At 45.8% G+C, this 24,788-nt stretch overlaps 1 protein-coding gene across 2 annotated transcripts in view; it reads right to left on the bottom strand.

Annotated features, from left to right (window-relative positions):
* Positions 1-65: 65 nt before the first annotated feature.
* Positions 66-24,788, bottom strand: part of LOC146197639 (tyrosine-protein kinase CSK-like) — a 35,489-nt gene continuing 10,766 nt past the window's right edge. For both annotated transcript variants that reach the window (XM_084599546.1, XM_084599547.1), the window contains exons 6-13: positions 23,974-24,139; positions 23,754-23,850; positions 23,051-23,212; positions 22,444-22,543; positions 21,844-21,939; positions 21,257-21,343; positions 19,051-19,185; positions 66-4,206 (exon numbers count right to left, since the gene is read on the bottom strand). In XM_084599546.1, the coding sequence (XP_084455672.1) occupies positions 4,156-4,206; positions 19,051-19,185; positions 21,257-21,343; positions 21,844-21,939; positions 22,444-22,543; positions 23,051-23,212; positions 23,754-23,850; positions 23,974-24,139 (894 nt within the window). In that variant the 3' untranslated portion in view covers positions 66-4,155. The remainder of the gene's footprint in view (positions 4,207-19,050; positions 19,186-21,256; positions 21,344-21,843; positions 21,940-22,443; positions 22,544-23,050; positions 23,213-23,753; positions 23,851-23,973; positions 24,140-24,788) is intronic.

Below are 24,788 nucleotides of genomic sequence, written 5' to 3' on the forward strand. Positions count from 1 at the left end.
GCATTGTGAGGGTTTTAACAGCTTTTGCAGAGCATTATTTTATATCAAAGCAAATGACATTACAATGTGCACCAACACAATGATTTAATCAAATCACTGCATCAGAAGTCAACACAAGGCATATCGGCTGTTTTGCTACTTCTGTAACTCACGACATCAGTAGAAAGTAGAGTCTGCAAGCTTATTCTAATATTAAGATCTTTGTAAACTAAAGTAAAATGGAATTCTGTGTTTATCATTCTGTGCAAGGCACCGAAATAAACAGAGGACAAAAAGAAGACGCAAGGCATACACATCCTCTGTACTCAGTTTATTTTGGCGCCTTGTGCAGAATGTCAAACCAAATTGACCAACAACACTCAATCACTATGTTTCTACCAGCCAACAAAGTTCCTGTAAGCCCTTAAGGCTTCACAGCTTTAGTAAACTCGTACCACTGTACCCTCCCAGTAATGAGCCGAAAACAATCCTCTAGTTAAAAAAATATTTTGCAAATATGCATAAGCCTGCATCCTGGCAGGAAGTAAAGAGCCTTTAATGTCTTATTTCAAGAGCAGACCACAAATTCACAACTGCGTGCAGGGCCTTTATCTGATGTCATTTATGGCTGAGAGACAACTTCATAAAGGCAAATCAAAGAGAACACAATTGTAAAGAAAAAAATATTTTCCTGCTCTCCTCAAAGGCACTACTCATCAGAATGGCAAACTTGAATGACATAACTCCTTGCACAAAATCTGTTTATGGAGAGAAATTCAGTTTGCAGTTCTCGCAAACTTGGCAATAGCAAGACAAAGGACAGCTAAAGACAACACAGGAATGCAACTCCAGTGATTGTCATAGCTTGGTGACAAAAGCATCCATAGATAACAAAATTAAGACATTTTTCGGGTTGACTGTGCACATTTTCAAACCACAAGAAGCATGTTTCCTATAACTAATGCGTGCACAGTCACACAACCTTTCAAGAGCACATAAAATGTGTGCCTTTTCAGTTCACAGATAGACCACGTTCATCTAGGCTACAATAGTAAAAACGTTTGGCAGCACAAGTTTGCTGCAACATTCATTCACTAAAATTCACGCAATAAGAAAAGGCATTTCTTTTGTAGCAGGGATTACACAACACCACTAAATATCGCAAAACATATCACACACTCAGTGATTATTTATGGCATAAGATTTCTGCCTCACACACACTGTGGCCAGCACTGTTCACTGCACATCTTTTTGCGTTTGTTAAAAACAAAAAAATCACCACTGCAGGATCTCTCCGGCGGGCACAGGCCAATGAAACTGGCTGCAAGCTAGTGCACTTATCTAGAAACTGTGGAATAAATAACATACTGCTGCCACTGTAAACGTGTGAACTGTGTAAAGCCAACAAAATGCTTTGTGAAAAGAGGAACTCACAAAGCATTCCTGTGGGCTCACACAGCCTTAGAGAAACTGCAGCTTTGGTCAAGTAAAATGGGCAGGCAAATGACACTGGACTCCACCCAGCTAGGTTCATCACCTGCCCTGGCCTGAGAAAGCGTTTTACACTAAACAACTGTAGCAATACGCAATGAGTTTAACTTCAGTAACTACAGCCCGCAATGAATGCAGTTATTGAAGGAAAGCAGACACCACATCTTGGCAGGCATACAGCAATCCATCCTCTGGTTACAGCAATTTCAGTGTATTTTTCATTAAAACAAATTGAAAATTTAACTGACCATATTTCTTACTCTCAGCAAGTCAATGTCATGCTGCCTCCCGGGAACCACAAATAATGGACCTAATTTTGATACAGTGTTGGCAAGTTCAGCCCTATATACATAAATAGGACCAGTGTTTTGCCAACCAAACAGGCCCATGGTTTATGCTGATTGGGCTACACCCCACAGGGAGATGCAGCATTGGAAAAGCTAGCAGAAGAGCCAGCAAGCAGCCTGTATGAATACAAAGAAAGAGAGACCTAGCAATAACATCAGCTAACAAGGGGAAGAGCATCAAAGAGTTTGAAACAACAAAGTGTACTGAACACTCTTTGATAGTATATGAATGATAAAGAAATACTTTTAGGATGAGCACTGGAACCCATCCATTACATTAGTTAACCCTGGGGATACTGAAAATGTTTCCAAAGAAGATATCATTTGTGGATATCAGATCAGCATGTGCAGGCCCTTGGTAATGCTGTCTGCAAGCTTAAGTACAACCATGTCGCTTAAAAAGCCCATCTCCCCTTAAGTATAATGGTTGCATTTTTTTTTGTTCCATTTAACAGATTTTTAGAACCGAATTATTGCGGAAGTGCAAGTAGGCTTAGCTTCGTAATGAGATGGACCAATGACAGGCCTGAAGCAGAAGGCCTATTCAGGACATATAACTGGGACATCAACCACTGCACTCAGTCATGAAATGTAAGCAGTTTCAAGAGGTTGTTATAGACAGTCACTAGAAAGTGAGCTTTTTTTTTCTTTCTTTTTGCCACAAGGCTCACTCAACTCCATGACACCAAACTGTTGTGCACACAGCATCAAACATATCGCCATGCAGTTTGGCACAGCACAGAATGACCAAAACGGCTGAATAAAGTAAAATACGTGCTCACACAAGGTGTACCTTGACAGCTGGCCATAGATAAGCCAGCGATTTGCTCGCGCTTGTCATTCAATGCAGTGAATAGAACTAATACACAGCACACCAATTACATGCACAGGGAAAGGCCACAGTTTAGTCTTAATAGAAATGGACGTGTATCAGAGCCAAGAATCACAAAAATAGGCCCTATCCCGCATATAGTGCGGCGCCTGACTTAACAGAGCACACGTGAATAAAAATAAAATAAAAATAAAGACCGGGGTGGGAGGGAGGCAGCCTGGCTGCTTTCGGCTCAGCAATAAAAAAAAAAGGATGCAACAACAAGGTCCTATTCAATCAGTACAGCAGCAGAAACTATTTTAATAATAATTAACACATTCTGACTCATCTTTGTGACTTGTGCAGTTTCCACAATGCGTACACAGATACAGTTCCAAATTACATACTAAATAAAAGTTATCAAAAAGGATTAGAGAAGGCAATCGACCAGTAATGTTCCAAGCAGGAGCAGCCCTTACAAGAGTGTGGGAAAAAGTTGTTGGCAGTTACATACTATGCGTAAACACGCAGATTCATATCAAGGAAACCTCGCACAGGAAGCGATTGCAGTTGGTATAGAAGAAGATATGCATACTTCTTGCCTGCCTTATAAAATGACCACGTAGTGATATCCTAAAGAAAGGAAAGAGCCACCTCAAATTAGTGGCACTTTGGACGAGACATAGCTTGCTAGGGCATTCCATGCCAGATAATATCACGTCTGTCTGAGCGAGACACATTTTACCTGCTCATGGCATATGTTCAGCACGGACAGAAAGGTACACTGTGTTGTATGCAAGACCTTGGCAAAAGAACCTGCAGGTACAAACTCCTCCCCTCCATCCAAGTTGAGTATCTCACCCCTACAAAGTGATAAGATAGCGGTAAAATGACTCTGCCTCTGCAGGGAAGAATGCAGGAGTCACAGGATAAGAAAAAACAGATAACCGTGATGTAAAAATGGGCACCCTGCTGCCCATAACTGCAGAGGCTAGCAAGCGGAGTCACCTAGGGAAGAGTCTGGGTCTGAAGGTAAGCCGTCACCAAAAGGGCAAAGGCACCCGCTGCCACAGAGACGCGTGCCCGATGCTCTCCATGGCTACCACCTGATGACGGCTTTTGAGCAGCGGCAGCATTCAACATGCTGCTGTTCCATACCTCCCAAGAAGCTGCTGCTGTTTCGAGGTTGCCAACATCTACCTGTCTGTTCAATGCTTCCGGCTCTTGATCCCTTTTTTTGAGACACGCCTCAGCAGTGGGCTTTCCTGCAGATGCGAGTGTGCCACTTCCGTTCCGCTGTCCAACACCTGCTTTGGCGAGCTTTGGTGTTGCACTATCCACCACAGCACTGTTAATGTCAGTCACCAAAACGGGGCACACAGGTCCTTGCACCTCCTTCCGAGTAGCAGCAGCATTGAGCGCAGTTGCCTGGCCCCGGTTACCATGAGAGTGCAAAGGCTGCTGAGCACAGGAGTTCTCGAAGGAGCAAGACGAACTTGCCGCTATGATGTCACTCAAGGGACGTTGTCAGATGGCATTCTGGGCGTCAATGCGCAGGTTTTGAAGCTTGTGCAGCACCTGCGCAGAGAATAACCCTCAATTCATCATCTTTGGCCCTTGTCGGTAACAAGTGCCTCTTTGGGACAGGATTTTCAGTTTAACTACAAAAGGCAGCAAGAAAGGAAAAGGCGAATGGGAAACATGGCTTTCAACATTGTGAAAAAGGAACAAAAATTTGGTTTCTGGAAATCCGAAGTATCTGCTTGTATAACACGTTTTTCCATGGCACACCAAAATTTAGTTACTGAAGACAACTGGAAAGCACTCCAAAATTATGGGGGCTTAAGCTCAGCCTTTAACGATATGACGCAACAGCAGTAACGGCTCCCATCTGCCCTCTCTTACGAATCATCGTGCACTTAGCTACTCGGTTAAAAGCTACCACAAAAGCCCGCATGTCAGATTTCAGCCTCATTATATGTGGGCCCGAAACATTTTCAGTCTAAATTCGCAGTTCCAGTTTCATTATTATTTAGCACTATCATCATCAAGCTTCCAGCTAGAGGAGGCGCTATTAGCGGTGGCAATCAGCAGACTGTTTTGACGATTTCGGTTCCAATGAAATTTCACCATGCTGACCTCTCAACGCACATGCAAAAAAAAAAGCAGGACCAGTGCACCTCGGGCTATGTAGGAACAATGACCAGGATAGCAAAAGCAGCATTTGGAAAATTTAAAAGGGAAGTACTCATGCTAAGCTAAGAAAAGGACCAACTCCATGTACTGTCTTGCGCACAAGTTGTTAATGGCATACCAGTTTAATACAACCAGAGGACCGCATGGTTTCCCCAATTGGCAGGGCAAACTTGAGCTACACCTCTCTTTACCATGTGAAATTCTCTGACCAAGCGTGTCGGCACAACAAAGGGAGCACAAAGAAGCACCAGGCCCATGAAGGCGCGTGCTTTTTTTTTTACATATGGCATGGGGTGGCATTGAATGCACTAGCACAAAATCTTAAGCTGCGTGCAGCGACCACAAAATGTGAAAATAAAGTGCTTTCACTCACTTTTCCTCAATCAGATTATTCAGATTATATGCAGATGAAAACACTGCTTTCCGCTTTTGCCATTCCACAATTACACCTTGTATTACATGTGGGTCTGCATTATATTCCGGTTTTTACAGTAAATCCTTAATTTGTACCGATATTATCTAAAGAAGAGAGAGAGAGAGGTAACTCTTTAATGATAAGCAGATAATTTAGCTAGCATTTAGAATTTGCTGATATGCTACTCTGCATAGGAAAGGGAATTGGAGAGAGAAAGATGGAGTGAGGGAGGTATGCAAAAATTATGGGGACATTTAGGCTCCGCTTTTCTTTTTATTTGAAACAATAATTTTACAAAAGAATATGCACTAAGATTTTGGACCCATAGCCAAGGGCTAGTGTCGGGTCCATACACAATACAATACAATGCAACATAACTGCAACACAGGAAGACGAATACATTCCATTCATGAAATAAACATCAGAAATTCGCAACACATCAAGAGAAAACAAGGAAAGCGAACACGATACACTCAAATTCAAAACAAACAAAAAAGAACACAATTCACACCATAACTTTACATGTTCATCAGGAACATTTTCAGAGTTTGCCAGGTGTATGATGCAACAGAATAGGCCATCAGCCCACATATAAAGCCCCGCTTTAACCAAGCCTAAGAACATGCCTGCGTGGTCTAGGGGTAACATGAATGAGAGGGTCCTAGCAGGCCGATTCTGATATCACCCTCCCTTGTGAGAAGAGCGGCCTGAATCAGCTGCTCCTGCCAAATGCAATGTCAGGCAACCCTACGTCCAGTTAGTGCTCAGCCATGCCAGCTGCCAGCTACCATCAGCCAGCATCATGCTCTTGACTTTTCACTCACAACGGCAACGTCAGAGGACGGCGAACGGCTGCCAGCGGCCAATTTTCAGTGAATGTGGCATTTAAAGCTGTTGCGTTAATACTTCCCGTATAAATCGGAATATAGGTTGAGATTTTTTCTCAAAGAAAGCAAGCTAATGTCGCCCTCGCCTTATATAGCAGTCTGTAGCAAAATTTGAGGCACAGTCCGGCAATAAGTAGCTTGCCTGCTTGTGAACAGACAGCCAAAACCGTATAGACATCCTGCAGTTGCTGGCATATTTTTTTTCCGTCCCAAGCGCATTATCTTCGCGTGCACTCTTTCGTTCAACCTATGAGAATATAAAATGCCTCTTGAGCAACGACTAACGGCATGTGGAGGAAGTTTACAGTGGCTTTCCAGAAAAAGTGATGATCACCGAAGCGAACGGCAACATGGCTGCTCTCTCAGTGACAGTTTGGCGGTTCGACGTTTCAGAAAACATTGCGCGGTGCTATGGACAAAAGCAGCTGTTCCCATTCAACCAGAAATGCAGTGTAAGCAACATGCTTGATGGAACTAGATGACACACTCTGGGAGGTGGCGAGCAGCAAAAAGTCGTCTTCTGCCAACGCTGCTGAAAGTTTGGAATGAGGTCGTAGCTTCAGTGATGCAGAGACACAGCCGATGTTGTAAATATATGCATTTCTCCGCTTTTTTCTTGTTTTATTTTTATATTTTATTTTTTTTTATTTTTTCACTTTCCGGTAAGGGGGTCACCCACTCAACCTATAATAAGGTTTATCCAGTAAGGGGAGATAGAAAGCGGCCATTAAATATGCACTATGTGCATCGTTGAGTAATGTTTAACCCTTTCGCTGTCTAGTGTTTCTGGCCGTTACGCATCCCCAGTGTCGGCTTGGTTTCAAGGAACAAGCATAGAGATTTATTTTTTATTATGATCGCTACACAAATAACACAGTCAATGGAATATGCCCATTTCACATCATCATCAGCCTGACTATAAATGAGATAAATGAGAATATTATAAGAAAAAATACTGCTCGATACTTCTTGACAGTCCGAATCCGAGCTCGGCTAGTATTCATAATCAAAAGAACCATCGCTCCAGTCCGCAGCCGAAGTCCCGCTCGTTCGGCCATCCGAAAGTAACCGCGCGCACCGAGTGGCCAGCACAACAGAGAGAAATGGCACGTTGTGAAATCAAGATGACAGAGGGAGATGGAAAGAGGCTAAAACAACCTCCTTTGCTGCTGCTAGCCATCAGCAAGGGTGCAGCGAGAGAGAGCGAAAGCAACGAAAGAGTCATGTGTCGACCTATTGGAGAGGCAATGGCGCACGCCCCTGAACTTGATGCATCGTAGCAGACACGCCAACAGAAGAAAAATAAATACTTGCAAACCTGCGGCAGATGTCAGAACAACCCTTGAAACCGTAACCCCACGTGCGTGCCGCATGATCTCTCAGAGCGAGAGAGCAGCGCGTGCGGAGCGATCGTGCCCCCCAGCAAAGAAGGCGGCGGGGATGGGCACAGTCGCTCCATACTCTTCAATATATACATACTAGCCAGCGCGGGGCAAAAATACGAACTTGTAGAAAGATTTGACAAATGGCGCAGCCAGTCTAAATGCACCAGCTTCGTGCTCAGGTGCAAAGTTTTGAACGCACGAGAACGTACCGGTACGTCGGTGACACTGTGGGTAACCATAAGTGGTCACGCTAACCTTCGCAGATGCGCTGAACGGGGTATGCTAAAACATCACTTAGCTCTTTTCCTTCCCAAATGAATGCGAGGCATCTCGGAATGAGACCTCTTGGAAAGGACAGAAGCGAAAGAACGACAGAAAGAAAAGAGTATCTGTTGCATAATCTTGTGCAAGACCGCAGCAACGTGCGGAGACTGGACGAAATGAGCAGTGTGCATGCGCAGAGCGTCCACTTGTGTCGCACTCTAAACCAAGCGGATTTTAAAACTGCACTAAAACTGGTATTTGGCCCTGTGTGACCACATAATAAGCTGTATGACTTCACCTTTGGGAGGCAGACTGGTGGCCAGCGAAAACCGTGTTATATCTGGTCCCGCACTATAAGCAGTTACTTCGTAAGTGCTCTCCACTGTATATGTTTCTTTCATGTCAGTTCGTGCATCATCATTATGAGACTTTCACATGGGTTAATCAATTTTCACTTACAAAGCACTAGCTAACAGGTAGTCAGCGTAGCAGAGTTTATTATATAAAGATCAACTGCTGCAACTCCTTCTTCACATACAGCTCACAAATACATGTGCGCCAGAGGCGATTGTTTGAACTGATTCTGCCCCACAAAAAATAAGGGATGACTGCACTTACAATTCGGGCTCCAAAAATTGAGACTTGTGCGATATTTCAATTTACTGAGGAACAAACATCCACCTCATAGGAAAATGTACATACCGTCCAACCCACTTATAATAATATTGAAGTGCCATGGATATATCATTGCTATAACCGGGTTAGGCCAAAAAATCAAAGAAAACATTATAAACTACATATTTAATGAGGACGAGGTAGCTTACACTTTTTATTTCATAGCGGAAAGAAACCCATAATTCGTAAGCGTTGTCTGTTTCATGGCAATCTGGTCAACATCTTTCTGCAGGGCATCCAACTGCTGAGCATAGTGCAATGGAAGGTTCTTAGCAAAAACAAAGTTCCGCAGTGAGCTGATCATTATCAAAGCCTCCTGGTAAGGTACAACCTGCACAGGTTCCAGTTCGTCGTCGTCACTACTGTCACCCTCCTTCACGCCAGTGGCAGCTGCGACGATAGCCTCGTCTGTCAGCTATTAATCTGTCGCGACTATATCGTCGGCATGCAAATATTCCTCAAGTCCCAATGCTTCACCGTCACTACCGCTCACTGTGGACTAAAGTTCGGTCATTGCTGCGTCGGCAGGAGCTTCGCGACCTTCCACGTCGCCAGCATCCCCAGCGATACCCGCCTTCCTGAAGCCTTTCATGATGGTGGAGAAGCTTACTTCTGCCTATGCTCCAAAAATGAACTGCACTGCCATCAGGAGAGAGGTCTTCAAGTCTGGCGCCAGTCGGCGTCCTTGGATCGAAATGTTGAGGTTCAGTACGAGCCTGCTCAAAACACGTTGGCGATAGAGTACCTTGAAGCAAGCAATCACGCCTGCATCCATAGGCTGTAAGCCTGAAGTGGTGTTTAGTGGGAGGAAAAGAACTTCCACATGCGAGAGCTTCTGAGCTGTTTGGTGCGCAGTGCAATTCTTAAGCACGAATGCCACCTTCTGCCTTCGCGCTGCATCCACTGATCAAACTCAACCAGCCACTCACGGAAAAGTTCAAGCATCATCCATGCATTCCCGTTACATGATGCTCGGATGCAAGGCAGTGTTTTCTCAAGCCACTTCTGCATAGCGTCTACATCGAGTGACCTTGCCTTGCCCACGACTGCTTTATAGACGATTCTATGTCTCTCCTTGAACCGTTGAATCCAACCACCACCACCAGGCTGGAAAAAGGTGTTGCGCAGGAGGTATGCGAAGTGGTTCGCCTTCTCCACTAAAATTGGGCCACTAATACGCAGGTTCATTGTACCGGCGTTCAAGAACCACTGGTACAGCACCTGTTCTACGTCTTTGTAGGCCCCGCGTCGAACCCTTTTTAGGCCATCGTCCATCACATGGCCAGCACCGGCATCGCTTTCATTCTCAATCTTGAGTGCGTTGTGGATGATTGTCAATACTGTCGGTTGCACCGGGCCGTACTTGAGCACCAAGTTGAACACATACGCCATCCTTGTGCTCACATGCAATATTCCGCTTAACTTCTAATGGTGTTGCTGTTCACTTCCTCTTCTGCGCCGGTTGTGTATCACTTCCTGAAGGAGGATCCTCCATTGCTGTTCACAAAAAATCCAGGGCCAGCAAGACTGTGGCAACGATGATGGCACACCAGGAGAACCACGCTAGAAAGACACGTGCACGAACGCTGCTGCACGCCTGCCACAAAACATGTGCAACCGTGAAGCGGGGATAGTGCAGTGCACCATGGTCAGCGCACCTTCAGAATGGAGTGCTCCACCATGCAGAGGCAGAGAGGACGCGAGTTTCCTAGGCTACGGGCAGTCTCAAGGGGGAGCGCTCAAAGCTCTCCTTCAGAACGGCAGTGTCTAGCAGCACCTTAGGCCTTCCCTCCTCCTCCACGGCATGCAAGCTTCCCCGGCGCACCCGACCAACGCATTGGCTCGACACGCACTGTCCCAATTTTCTTTCTTTTTTTTTTGTCTGCTGCATTCGCATTGTAGGCGTCTCCACGTACGCGAGCGCTTTTGTGGTTACCACGTTTCTGAGCTTTTATTGACTTTCGGTGACCGTATTTGATTGTTATAACTGACAATGTAATATGACACCATTGTAATAAGCAGTTTGTTTTAACACAGGACACATGGCAAATATGACGATGGTGTGGCTGCCCACTGTAATATCCAATATATTGTTAACACTGATATTGTTATAAGTGGGTTTGACTGTATTGATAACTGATATTTTGGACCTTGTGGACTCAAATAATGCCCTCAAATATTTCCCTCAATACTGTGGAGATTGCATTTTTTTTTTCAACCTAGAGTTCATTTTTTGCACCTTACGTAGGCACGAACAGGCTTCACTGTTGTTGCCAACTGGCCCTTCACTACCGTTATCCACAGTGAAAGGTGCCATCTTAAATTTAACATTTTCATGCATGCATGCATGCCTACGAAAATCTAAAGTCCAGTTACGACAGTAAAGCCATTGGAATTTTCTCGCTTTCAGAAGTGCTTCTGGACTATTAGAGCCCTACAGTGGGCAGCAGAGGAACTAATCTCCCAGTTTCGTTTTCTGTTTCATTCTTTTCCTAACTGATGGGATTTAAAGCACTCTGAAGCCAGGTCAGGTGGCATTCATACGTTTTTACAATATGGTGGCACTGCTGCGCGCTGCATCCCCACAAGAACGGTGTGTTTCTTCCGAGTCTCACTCACTGAAATAAAAGTTTTGGGGCGATTATAAGAGAAATGACAAAAGATCACATTAGGATGCCACATACGTTCATCAAACCCAAGCGTATAACAGGTTATATTAGCACATGAAACCAGCTCAAATCTATGAGTAGACGAGTGCTCAGATAATCACCAATTATGTAAGCTGCGCCTCAAATAAGGATTAGGAATTCTGTGTTACTACATGATCGGGAAGGGCATTCCATTTGGTAATAGTTTTAGGAAAATATTTGTACCAGTTAATCCTCGTTACAAAGATTTTATTGTGAGAGGGTGCTGCACGCGTGGTGTTGTCAATTATTTGCGTGGTGTCAACATTGTAATGTCAATTATTCAAATGAAAAAAGAATTTTAGGTGACAAATGCAATTCCTACCAGTAACTGAGGGTAAGCCACTTTTTCTAAGAAGGTTAGTAATGGAGATGTGGCAATAAGAGTTATAGATAAACCTGTTTTTTTTTTAACCCCTTCTAATTAGTCAATGTTGGTCTTGGTGTAGGGGACCCAGACTATTACAGTAGAACCCCTTTATAGTAAAGTCACTGAGACCAGCAAAAATCTTTACTATACCAGGGTTTTTACTATATCAGTGGCTGGTGATAACATGGTCCTGAAGTTGCCGTTCGGTAACTAAATGGCTGAGACCGGAAAGCGTGGCGTGACATGGTCCATAGGGTCACGAAGAGTCGGACACGACTGAACGCCTGAACTGAACTGAACTAAATGGCTACTTACTGAACAGGTCTTGTTGCTTAATGAAAAAATCACTCTCGAATACCTTCCATCTCTCTCTTGTCATCTCTTCATCCCATTTCTTCAGTTATAAGATTTTTTGTTTACATCATGTGGGAAGTACCTCTTAAGCATGAGGGCAACATGGCTATGAATACAATTGAGTTTGGTTTCCTGTGAAAGCCAAAGCGTTGCATGAACATAGCGTCATCTTCTGCTATTTCTGTCGATAAGAAAGCAATAGATGAGAAATGCGCGAGGCAGTCAAGTGTTGCAAAAGCACGCACATGCCACGCCTCCAGTTCTTGCCACTGCTGCCTCGTGCTGCACAGTGCTGTCAATGTTCGGTCTTTCTCCCCTTCCCTATTTCTCACTGCACTTTTACTCTCCTTTAATTTCATACCGGATCGTGCCGCCTTATTTCCATGATTTTAGACAGCTTTAATTTCCTTTTTTTCCTATGCGCTACATGCTTTCCCTCACAGCTCAAAGGGTTACCTATTACGTAAAGTTGGTTTCTCCTGAGTACTACTAAGCCTAGTGGTAAAGCCATTTAAAAGAACACTGTGTTGTTTTTTGTTTCTTTAAAGAAAATTGCTTCGCGATTCTAGGTAGCGCACGGGCGGCGATGTCATTTCGTGGGAAGACCTCGCCGCTGCCAGATGCACTTTACTATAACCAATTTTTATCAAAAATGTCTTTACTATAAAGGGGGGAAAATGTACAGTTGTCTATGGAAGATGAACTGCGACGTCAGTTTCACTTTACTATATCAGAGTTTTCACTATATCCGAGTTTACTATAGCGGGGTTATACTGTACAGCATATTCTAAGGTTGGTCTGACAACAGTGTTATAAGCAAGGAAACATGTTTCAGGTGTAGCAAGCCATAGTCTGCATCTTAAAAAGAATTTGATATTACAGTCAAACCTCGATATAACGAACACGCATATAACGAATTATTGAATATATCGAACTCTTTCGAAATATTTTTATCAAACACATGTATTTTTAATTTCGCATAGCGAACGCGGTTCGGCATAAAACGAATATTACGAACTTTGCGACGCCAAGCACTACCTCACTTTAAAGGGAAGCTGCACCGGTTTTAGAATTTGATGCGCTTCAGAGGGTCGAATCTGCAGGGTTTTTATGTTAAGTATACGAAATATTTTGGCTTTAGCTTTTGAAATAGTGATGTCCATTAAAGTTGCTACCGCGTTCAGGCTTCTCCGCAGTGCACAGCGCTGGAGGGGGGATGTCAGTAGCAGACGACAGGAGTACGACAGGCGGTAGTGACGTCAAGGACGGCGTCTACCTCTCTTCCGCTTCTATTGCCCGAGCAGGCCGTGCACCACCTGTCGCTTGCAGGCTACGCAGTGCAACCTTTTTCTTGTCTCGCGCTTGTTTTCTTCTTGCGAACGTTACCGCAAGCTTTTTCAGTGCATCTTGCACCGTTCTTCACGAAAAGAACGACCATGCCGTGGTTCTGCGCAGCCTATGGCTGCACGAACACTGGCGGCCGAGAGGATGTCGCGTTTCATAAATTCCCAAAGGAGCGCAAGCTATCGGCGCAGTGGGTTGCCGCGGTCAAGAGGAAGGATTTCACGCCTACAAAATCGTCGGTGATCTGCTCAGATCATTTTCGCGACAGTGACTATCACCAAAGCTTGTCGTTGATGCGATCTTTTGGGATACCGATCAAATCTGCGCGATTGAAAACCGGTGCTGTGCCTTCTGTCTTCGCACACAATAGCACCTCTCCGCCGCCAAGAGCTGCTTTCGCAAAAAAGAAGAAAACTCGAAGTAAGAGGTCCAATACATCATATTGCTCTTTTGTTCTGTTTACGTTTTTGTTTTGTGGGGTAGATGGGTGGCCGCGCAGATGAAGGCACAGGTGAAAGTAAAACTATTCAGCATTGGCGCCCGCTGACGCAGCTGGAAAACTGAGAAGTAATGTCGGAGAGTAGGACTTTTTTTATTTTTAAGAGAGTGGGATGTGAGGAGCGCCATACCTTCTCCACACGCTCATGCATAGCCAGGAACCCCAACGCCGCACCCAGTGCACGAAGTGCGCGCCGTGCTTCGTAACTTGAACCGGGAGTACGCGAACGACCGCGCTAGCCGCGCGCGTCAACTGGGGCGCGTTATATATCTCTGTCAGTGGAACAAGGACACACGCTAGACTTGCAAAGGAATTTTACTCTGAAGAGGATGCGTTTATGCATTTTTTTATCTTCCTTGGTTGCACCTGGATAAAGATAAAAAAATGCGTATAAACTCGTTCTTTCCAGAGTAAAATTCAGTCGCAAGTCTAGTGTATGTCTTGTCCCCCTGCCTTCTGTGGTCATCTTTCTTTTGAGCTACCCACTGTCAGACGCATTTCAACAACTATCCCAATTAAGAAAAGAAATCGGGGCAGCTTGATGTCTGTGGTCGAAGTCCCGATGTTAGGCGCAGCTAAATGAAGTGTGCTAAACTCTCGACATGGCAGCGCGTGACTGCCGATAGCTGTCCTAGCGTTTCGGTATTTTTACCGGTGTTCTAATTGGGATTACGCACGCGCAGCAAGGCAGCGGCCTGGCTTCTCGTCGATACCGCGCTCCCGCGTTAATTTGGTAAATCCCGCCAGAATAAAATGTATACGTACTCGAGGTTGCGGGAGCTGAGAGCATGACTTTTGCTGCTCTTGCTGACATATAAATGACTAAATTCACGCAACAAAACTGGGGTGACGGCTCGTCTGGATGAATTCATTTGTTTACAATCGGCACATCAAGTGCATTGACGTGACACTGCTTCGTTCGAGTCAGGCAGGAGATTTAGGGCACGAGTAACGCAAATATGTTCAATTGAGAGCGGATCACAGGCGCATACAGCAGTGCAGCGCAGCGGTATGTACCGGTGTGAATTTCCCATGCGGGAAAAGGTTTGCGCTGTCTCCTCGCTCGTCATGTCGCCGCTGCCGCCAGTGTCACCTTGTTCCGAAGCCGCCGCTGGTTCTAACAAGTACGGCTCAATATCATATTCCCCTGAGCAGCGTGATGGTTGCATGTTCAGCGGCATACATCCACAGAAAAGCACGTGCGTGCATGTACAATCGCTTGGACCGCCGCTACCACTGAATGGCACGCCGTCATTGACGTCATGGCGCGCTTGACCAATCAGAGGCAAGAGCGCCACTTTCAAAACGCTCCACGGCGTTGGTGCACGTTTTTCTGATTAAAAAGTAGTTTGCGGTCACTTATGACTACATTTAACGTCGTATTCGTGTTAAGGGGGTCGTAAACTATATATCTGTATTCCTAACTCTTTTTTTAAAAAAAGCGATGCAGCTGCCCTTTAATAGCAGGAGACAGGCTTTGTTGCACTACAAATGTGTTGTGCGGCTCAGCAAATGTTCAGGACTACCTCGCAGGCACTGACAGCGCCACAGATGCCACGACGGCATTGAGAGTTGACAGCCAAAGAAATCTATGGCCTCCGAGATCACCTCTGTGCGCGTTTGAGCGCGCGGAGGTGATCTCCGAGGCTATAAGAAATAGTTTGCATCTCAATCGCTGACAGCGCCGCTTCAGCAGCGGCGGCAGCGGCGCAATTTAATGTTGCTTTTGCCTTTTTGGTTTTTGCGTCTTTCGCGTTTTAGTGTTCGCAGAGGCGTTGCGGCGTGGCCGTCGTAGCGTTCTATGAAGGCTGCGTCGGTCGTCGTGTGGAGTGTGGTGCGCAGGTGTGCGTAGTGCTGTGATGGCGGTGAACATGAAAAAAAGAGCAGCACTGACATTAATGACCAAGCTCGAGGTAAAATCAGGGCCTTCAAGGCAGTTTACAAGAGGAGACTGATTGACACTCTTCTCGTGAAGCTTCGTATGAAGCAGAACTTGGAAGATCGACTTGCTGGGAGCAGCACGGGACAGCGTCAAAGGCGAAACGATTGCCAACTGCTTTCGGCACGCAGATTTTGTTCCAGCAGAGGCCCGTGCATCAAGTGACGATGGTGACGATCCCGACGAAGCAGAAGCAGAGCTCCGCAAGCTCGATGAGGCCTGGAAAGATTTTTCGCGTTTTGTTGGTGGCATGCCCGCAGCAATGACTGTAGAGGACTTTGTAGGCGACGACATCGCGGCAACCACGGCTGTACTGACGGATGCCGAAATTGCTGTGGAAGTTTCTGAACATCCCGCACAGACGAAGCTCAGGCTGACCCTGCAGACGAGAACATTCCGACTTCACAAGCGCTTGCTGCATTGGATTTACTGCGCCGCCACTGCAGTGCTACTGAGAGTAGTGGGTTTGCCCTTGTTTGCAAACTGTGGAACAGGGCGTGATATGGAACGCAATCAACACAAAAAAGCAGGCCGCGGTAATGCACTTCTTTGCGTGGAAATAAATGGACGTGACCCAAGTAGGCACCCTCAGAGTTGCTGTGCCTTCTCTGATTGAATTTTGCTGCTCTTGCATGTATTTTCTACGAAATTTTATACAGTACAACCTCGTTAATTCGAAGTCATCGGGACTGCGAGAAATCTTCGAATTAAGCGGGTTTTCGAATTAACCGAACACACCAAGAAATAAGACTTAGGCAAAAAAATTCGTTGCAGGAACGTGTTACCTTTATTCGGCATATTTTGAATTACTACTGAAAGTAATCAGAGATGCTGGTTTGCCGCGTCCGGTAGTTTGCGGCTCCTAAGGTCATGCTCTCGAGATGGTCAAATAGACGAAACATCTCTGAACTTCCACCGCTTCACTCAACAAAACTGCGGATAACGTTCAGCGATCCGATAACTTCACCAAGAGCAGGTGCTCGGGGAGGCTCGTCGGTGCTATCGTCGCTGTCATCGCGCATGTTCGTACCAGCAGTGATCTCACTCTCCAAGTCAGAGTAGCCAGTCTGCTCTTCGCGACCGCGAACTTGCGGTCAAGTTGCCGCACGTACTCTTCAAATATTGCACCTGTCATCCAGGCTTTCTTATTGTGCCTGTAGACGAGTTCATCCTTTGGCGGCAGCCGCGCATTTTTGAAGCAGCGAGGCTTCCCCGTCTTCCCGACGACCAGTAGCGGCAGCTTGTGTTTACCGCACATGTTTGCGCCGAACAGCACAGTAATCCTGTCCTTGGCCTGTTCCCTACCCTTGATGACGGTGTTCTTCACTGCGAATGTTTTTATTGGCAGCATCTTATAAAAAAGTGCAGCCTCGTCAAGGTTGTAAACGTCGTCTGCACCGTACTCGCTAAGCAGCGGCGCCAATGTGTGGTTTCTCCAATCCTCGACAACGCTATCGTTAGTGCTGCCGCTCTCACCACAGACGGTGAGAAAGGTTAAATTATTGCGTTCTTTAAAACGGCAAAACCATCCATTGCTGCACTTAAATTCCTCGTGCCCAAGTTGTAGAGCTAGGTCGTTGGCCTTTCCCGCAGTAGCGTTCCATTGACGGGAAGGTGGGCAGAGTTTGCTTTCTGCAGCCAGCGAAGCAGAGCAGCTTCCACATCTTGATACGTGGGAGCCCGCACTCGTGACCGCTTCGAAGAATAGGTCTTGCCGTAAGCCTCTAGTATTTTTGACTTGTTGCTCAATATTGTGGACAACGTCGAGAGGGGCACGCCATGCCTTTTGGCCAACTCGGTCTTCGAACAAGCGCTCTTGCCTGCTTTCTGGATCAAGCAGAACTTCTGCTTGATCCAGCGTTAAAGTCTTGTACTTTGGCATTTCTGCACTGCTACAGTCACAAAGCTAGCACTTCTGCACAGTCCCGCCCAAAAAAACGGCACAGTAGCCGACCCCTAACCACAGCGCACAACACAAAGAAATGGCGCAGGCGAGACCGGCGCGGCGGTGGTGGTGGCGTACTTGCAGCGTCGGAGGCACGGGGGAAGAGTGGGCGAAGCACACCAAGGGATGGAGTGGGGGCGAGGTCACGTGATAAAAACCGGTATGCCCGCCGTGTTGCAGTGAAGCACGTCTTCTCCTCTGCAGGCGCGTGTTTCAGCGGTGCGCGAGGCGCACTGTGGACCGATTTTTGTGCAGAGAGTGCTCCGGCTGGGGCGCTTCGCCTATAAATCATCACCATTACTATGTGGCTTTGCCTCGCGGCTCCGTAGGGCCGTCGTTTCGTCGGGTTTGCGGCGAAACATGGATCAGGCATTGCCGCATAGCAGTCCAAATTTTCGAATTAACCGGGCTGGCGCAGGCCGCCTGTTCGAATTATCCGGCCAAATTTACATTGGAAAATACGGGACCGCAGAAAACCTTCGAATTATCCGGGATTTCGAATTAACCGAGTTCGAATTATCGAGGTTGTACTGTATTACGAATTATGGATAGAGCGAACTATTTTCCGATTTTTTAACTGTTCATTATAACGAAGTTTCACTGTATACACTTGAGTATTAAGCATGTTCCAGCAACTACAAAAAGATAATGGATGCACCACCGAAAAACAACCTTTTTTCCTGTGAGCTGCAGGAAAGTGTTAAACAGTGTCAATCAAACAAACTGGCTTGGATAGGTTTGGCTGCTTGTTCCCCATCATTTCCCCCAGGGTTAGGCCACATTCGTCGCTGTTAGCAGCTGTTACTGAAGCTGCTTTACAACAGGCGTTCGAGCGAGGTCTGCGTGAGATCACATTGTAAATGGAACAATGGCAGTGATCACTGCAGTTTGGATGATGCCGCGCCCATGACATGGGGGTGAGGGAAGATGTTGCTTCCACACATTATTTCTGGCCAGTTTTCTCTTTTGATCTAGATGACTGTCGCTGCACTGACTCAGCAGTGCTATCACTTCACGCAGTGCTGGATATGCATTGCAGAGCATTTACCTCATGACTCAAAGACATGTCACACAGTCTGCTATTGGAAACTTGAGGTGGCACAGAAATGAAAATTGCACAACTCTGGCGGAAATACGGTCAAATATTGTCGTTTGCAAAGAGAATGTGAAAATCATTGAAGTTCGTGAATATTTGGTCCAATTCTTCGTAGCAAAAGCGACTTTTTGTAGTAAAGGAATTTTTCAAGCAGTTTGGTTATTCGGATGATTTTCTGGGTCCTGCCAAGTCCAAAAAGTTGACTGCTGACTGTGAATGATTTAGTAATGTATAGCAAACAAATTCAGCTTCCCCTAATGAACACCTACGTCAAATGCTAGAGTTACAATTGCCCAAACGCCATTAAGACACAGGTTGCAATACCTGTCGCCTTGCATGCATAATTGTGGACTCGGGTGAGCATACCTGTGCGAAGGTGGGCCGCTCCTGGGGCTCGTCCTGCCAGGCAGCACGCATGAGCTCATAGACATCATTCGGGCACCCCTCGGGCGACTCCATGCGATAGCCCTTGCTCACGTGACGAACCACATCTGCCAGGGGCTGAACATACATGAACACAGAACAGTTGTGAACACCTCGCTTTACAAGTGGCACAACCTGTTACCAGCGCACATGCTTCTCCTCAGTGAAACAGAAACAATCACACTTGTTTCTTGCAGTGCAAACAGCAATCGCAAGTGGCAGGGTTTGCTTTGAAAATGTTGAAGGAACACCAAAGTCATTCTAAATTTGGCCTGCATCAACAGGTTACTGTTGCAAAGTAGGTGTATTTCTGGGATACGAAATGTATTTATAGGCATTGAAGAAGAGCTTCTAGAGAAAAATGCATCTAACAAGCGACTCTCGGCAGACGATACACTGGGAGACGGCAATAGCGAAAACCCAAAATCTGAGATTACTTCCTGAATCCTGGGTGTACATGTCGCAGATCTGCGCGCAATGCTAGACGCCGTCAACGGACGCGAGCGCAGCGCATGATGGCCAGCAGCTACTGCATTGCCAACCCGGGTCCAAGCTGGAAGCGGATTACTATTTTTAGAACCGCAGGACCATGTGGCTTCACCAATGCGGGGGTGCATGTGAGCAGCTCTTCTTCTCACGGTGCATGAATTCTCTGATAAAGCGTTTCTGTGCAAGAAGGGGAGCAAACCAGCCCCGGCACATGAAAGCTCGTAATACCTACCTTGCTGCCATCAGCATGACCCACAAAGAGCTAAGTAATCAATTTTTTTAAAAGAACAAAAGTTGGAATGAGTTGCCCCTTTACGTTTTTGCCTGTTCCACGAAACCACAAAAATCGAAGACCAAAATGGTCAAGAGGTCAAGTGAAGAAAGGCATGCACACAAATATCCGGCCGATGACCGTGCTTCTTGGTAATGAGATTTTCGGTAATGCACTTCTGGTTAACACAAAAAAAACTGCAGCTGCTGGTGCAGCTTTTTAACCGAATGCAACTGCAGACTGAACAAGCAGTGCTGGACGGTGATTGTTTAGGGTTTTGGCTTCAACAACACACAGCAATAGCTGCTGCCGAGCCTCTCTTAAGGCAATGTATTTCATGGCCCCTGCTGCCGCAGGGGACTGCTCTTGCAGCACCCTTCTTGCTTACTCTCGTCACTCCTACCTGGGCCTGTATTCCGAGTTTGCGTCGTTATCGAAGTGTCGCTATCTCACTTACCTCGAGTCATCTGATGCATGCGTGTTACTGTTAATGCGTGTGAATGCATTTATATGCCGATGTGCAGTAAACTGATCAATACAGTGCTTTTAGAATTTTTGGTTACAAGAGACCTTGCTTACAAGAGATTTTGCTTACAAGAGACATGTTTTTCGGGTCCCTTGAGTGTCTCTTGCAACAATATTAACATGCAAGAAATAAAACCCTTAGGTCCAGTCATATTTAAGGATTTCATTGTCGAGGATTTCATGCCGATAAAACACATTCGAGCACTGACTTCATATCGCTGTAATACCTGGTGGCATAACAATCCAGCTACGACCACTTGATGCTTACGTGAACTTTAAAGATAGACTGCAAAAATTCTGTGTTAACTGGCTGAGAGAAACGCACGAGTTAATTCCAACAGGCTGCATCAAGCACGCGGCGCTATAGGAGTTGTAGCTAGATGGATTGCTGCACCCTGTTAGGACATCCCAAAAGGATTGGTAGCATGCTCGTTCTGAAAGTGCTGCATCTCCAATGCACTTGACGGCACAGAAGGCGGTCAGCGTTAATGACGAGTGCGCGAGAGCAGGCTCATGCAAATAAATGTCATTTGCGTGCTATTTCCGCTGTCTTCTCAACTGTATACTTACTAGCGGTGGCGTAGCAGTAGAACATCCGCCTCGCATGCAAGAGGACCGGGGTTCAAATCCCGGTGCTGCACAATATTAGCCTGTTTTACCTAGTGGCACGGGCAGAGGCATATTACTTTGTTTTTTTTTTTTTTTGTTTTTTGGTAGCCTCACCATAATATATGCATTTTCAGCTGGCTTACAAGGGGGGGGGGGGGGGGGGGGAGGGCTTCAAATTTCGGGCGTTGGCTTAGAATCGTGGTCAGCCTAGACTCGAGTAATATGGTAAGTTGTCAAATAAAAAAAAAGACTTACAATTCGTGGGTAGGGTACCCGGCCAAAGGAATAAATCTCCCACAGCAGGATGCCAAAACTCCACATGTCTGACTTGTTGGAAAATTTCTGCACAGAAAGAGAGTTCAAAGGTTAACAAATGTTTGACAGGTCACAGACACTGCTGGAAAAGGTGACTGTGGGGTGGTACACTGATGCAGGCTGGGCTACAAATGTGGTTTCATCTCATGCACAGAGCTGGGCAAAACTTATATGACACAAAAGGTATATTTTCTACTGAACGCCAGACACAGTCAATAAAGAAAATATGCATGAAAGAGCATGTGCCTTAGCACAGACTGCAATACTGCATTGGAAATCAAACCACTACCTAATCCCTTCAAAAGGCAATGAAGCTGGTGCCAAAAAATGAAACAGCTACAAAAAGTGAAGAGGCAAACAAAAACGAAACAGCCACAAAGAGTGAAAAGGCAAGCCAGGAATGCTCAACTTCGACAAGTAAGAGGTAAAACAAATTCACAACTGCTAAATGCTAGCAGACACACATTACTAGACACCACTTCAAATCAACATCACAGCATACTGCTAAGATGACCTTTGCCACTTACATTGCATTTCAGTGCTTCAGGGGCTGTCCACTTGATGGGAAACTTTCCTCCTTCCAAGTTGTCACTCTCGTCTCTTGCCAGCCCAAAGTCTGAAACCTGCACCCCAAAAGCAACTTCCGCTTCAGTGTGTTGATAATAAACAGTAAAAAAAAAATTAAGCAAGAGTGGGTTTCAGCATGTCTCATAGACCCCAGTCTTGCAACAAACTGCACAACTTTAAAATGAGTGGGAAGAGACTAGATGCTATAAAGCAAACTTAGCCTGGTACACATTTACTGAAGGGTTCTGTGGTTTGTGCTCAGTAAATTGTGGTTTGATGCCTCACATTCATACTTCATGAGCCACCACTTCGGTTTTACCATTGGCAAACCTGAAACGCAACTTAGTTTAGCCCCATGACAAGCAAAATTTTAAGTCTGCTATTGGGTTCAGTTTTTACACATTAGGTTCACTTCCTGAAGCCTTAGCAGAACTGCTTCTCAGCTGCTTAAGAGCTGTCATGATGCTAGGTTGCGCTCAGAAGACCACCGACAAAGCAGTGCACACAATGAGGAACTGTTCCGGTGGTAGAAAAGCATCAAAGTGTTACAGCTTTCACACCTTGGCCACACCATCGTCAGAGATGAGCACATTCCGAGCAGCCAGGTCTCGATGCACCACATGCTTGGACTCCAAGTATGCCATGCCCGCACAGGTGTCACTGCGGTGACAGATGTTTACTACCTTTATGGACAGCACGCACAATGAGATGTAACACTGTGACACTAACAAAGCGCAAATTGTGATACATGTCCACTGAGGACAGACATGTAATGACAAAAAGACTATGTTCACTGAAAATGGAGTTTTGACATAGCCTAGACAAGAATAAGAAATAAAATACAGTATCACTGCCATCGAAAGGTTGTGATCGTGTAATGACTGACCTTTGAAAGACGATGCCTGAGGCTAGGCTACATTTGTCACTGGATCCTAATGTCACAGTTCGAATCAAGAAGTAGGAATCAAATGCAATTTTTCAGCAGAAGAAGCACATTGAAAATAAAAATCAACACAGCCACAAAGAGCCAGACAAGTGATTTTCGCTAAAAGCAATAACTGGATGGAGTTGATAGCAGTGTCTTCTTTTTAGGTTGTACTGGTTTCAATGTACACGTCCACACAAACATAAGGTTTCGCAACCGCTTGACTAATTCCTTGTACTGACGTGGCAAAGTTAATCTGGTCAAGGCGGGTGACATGAAGCCGTCCTCGAGAACGCAAGTAGTCCACCAGGGATCCCTTGGCCATGTACTCGGTGACGATTTGCAGAGAGCTCTCTTCGATCACAAGGCCAAGAAGCTGCACCAGGTTTGGATGGCGCAGGGATCTGCATTTGACACACACAATCCAACATGAGCCTATGACCTCTGAAGTTTGCTCTCAGCACACCCTGCAACCCTTCATTGTTCCTGTTTTGAGCAAACTTTAGTTGTCCATTCCCAACCGCCGGCGATTGCGTTTTGATGGAGGTGAAACAAAGAAGCGTCCGTGTGCTGTGCGATGTCAATGCATGTTAAAGATCCTCAAGTGGTCGAAATTGTTCTGCAGCCCTCAGCTACCGGCACCCCTTTCTCTCTTTCCGCTTCCACTCCCACCTTCCTCCCTTCCTTTACTATGCGGTTCAGGTGTCCACAGAATTGTGACAGATGCTGTGCCTTCCCTTTCCTGTGAACTAATTAGTAAAAAAGCTAAGTGCTACAAGTAAACCCACAGTTTGCTAAGCAGCCCAATTTTTAAATTGTATCTCAAACCTTAAAAAGCCAATGTGAATTTCGTAATCAGACTGAACAAACAGCTTGACAGCACAGACGAGAATACCTCCAACAAAAACAAGCACAAGTAAACCCAGAAACAAAGTAGGCACTTACGTCATCAAAGATGCTTCAGCAATGAGCATGTTCTTGCCAGATTCCTTGATTTTCTTCACTGCTACCTTCTGGCCTTTGTAGTTAGCAAGCAAAACATCTACACATGGACGGAAAAAAGAGATTCCAGATGGTGTAAAAAAAAACTACAAACAAAACCAAATGGAGCTAGTATTAACCAAAACAAGGGATATCAACGTGTCATCCCCAGTTTCAGTCTCACCTCCAAACTCGCCCTTGCCAATGTTCTCAATCACTTGCAGGTCCTGCTTCTTGATGGCCCAGCCAGCCATCTCAAATGCCCGGTGGTCAATAGCCAGTTCACCACCTTGTTTGGGCACTGAGCGCGAAAGCCGTGTGCACAGACCATCTGCATCTTGCTCATAGTGCTACACACAAGGGGAGAACAAAAAAGAGATACTGGTACCCACAATCCAGAAGAACAGTCGCTTCACATCATTTCAATAAATAAAAAAAATTATGAGGGAATTGTAAGTTTCACCTTTAAAGGAGTATAGACACCATTTTTTGAAGCGTCGGAAGGAATACGATTGCTTTCCTTGTTATACAGAGACGCTCCCCAAGCAATCCCAACCTCGTACGTTTCCGCGAAGATATTTTAATTTGATTTTAAAAACAAGCCAGGCAAGTACTCCGTTTTTCAAAACCCATTGGCATCGACATCTCTGTGACGAAAACGTGTACATAGGTAAACAACATGACGTCATCAAAGAACTCTGACGTGAAGTCAGCAAAGCAAAGAGCAGTGACGACACATGGCCGGACTCGAACAGCGCCGCCGCCGCTTCCGGCCGTGCCCTGAGAAAGAACTCCGCTTCTGCTCGCTTTACTCGATGGCTTCTTCGTTGGTGCATGTTACAATTACCTCACCGGTGTACGTATGGAGACTGCCTGCTAAACTCAGGCCCCAACAGCATGCTTGCACAAGTGTAGGGCTTACGGCAACGGTGCCTGTCGATGGCGCGCCGGGAACATACTGCGCCGCTCCCCGCCTACCCTAGACGTGGCTAGCCCTAG

This window comes from Amblyomma maculatum, chromosome 3, assembly GCF_055883805.1.
Source record: "Amblyomma maculatum isolate TAMU_Amacu chromosome 3, ASM5588380v1, whole genome shotgun sequence".
In the NCBI taxonomy this organism is placed as follows: Eukaryota; Metazoa; Arthropoda; class Arachnida; order Ixodida; family Ixodidae; genus Amblyomma; species Amblyomma maculatum.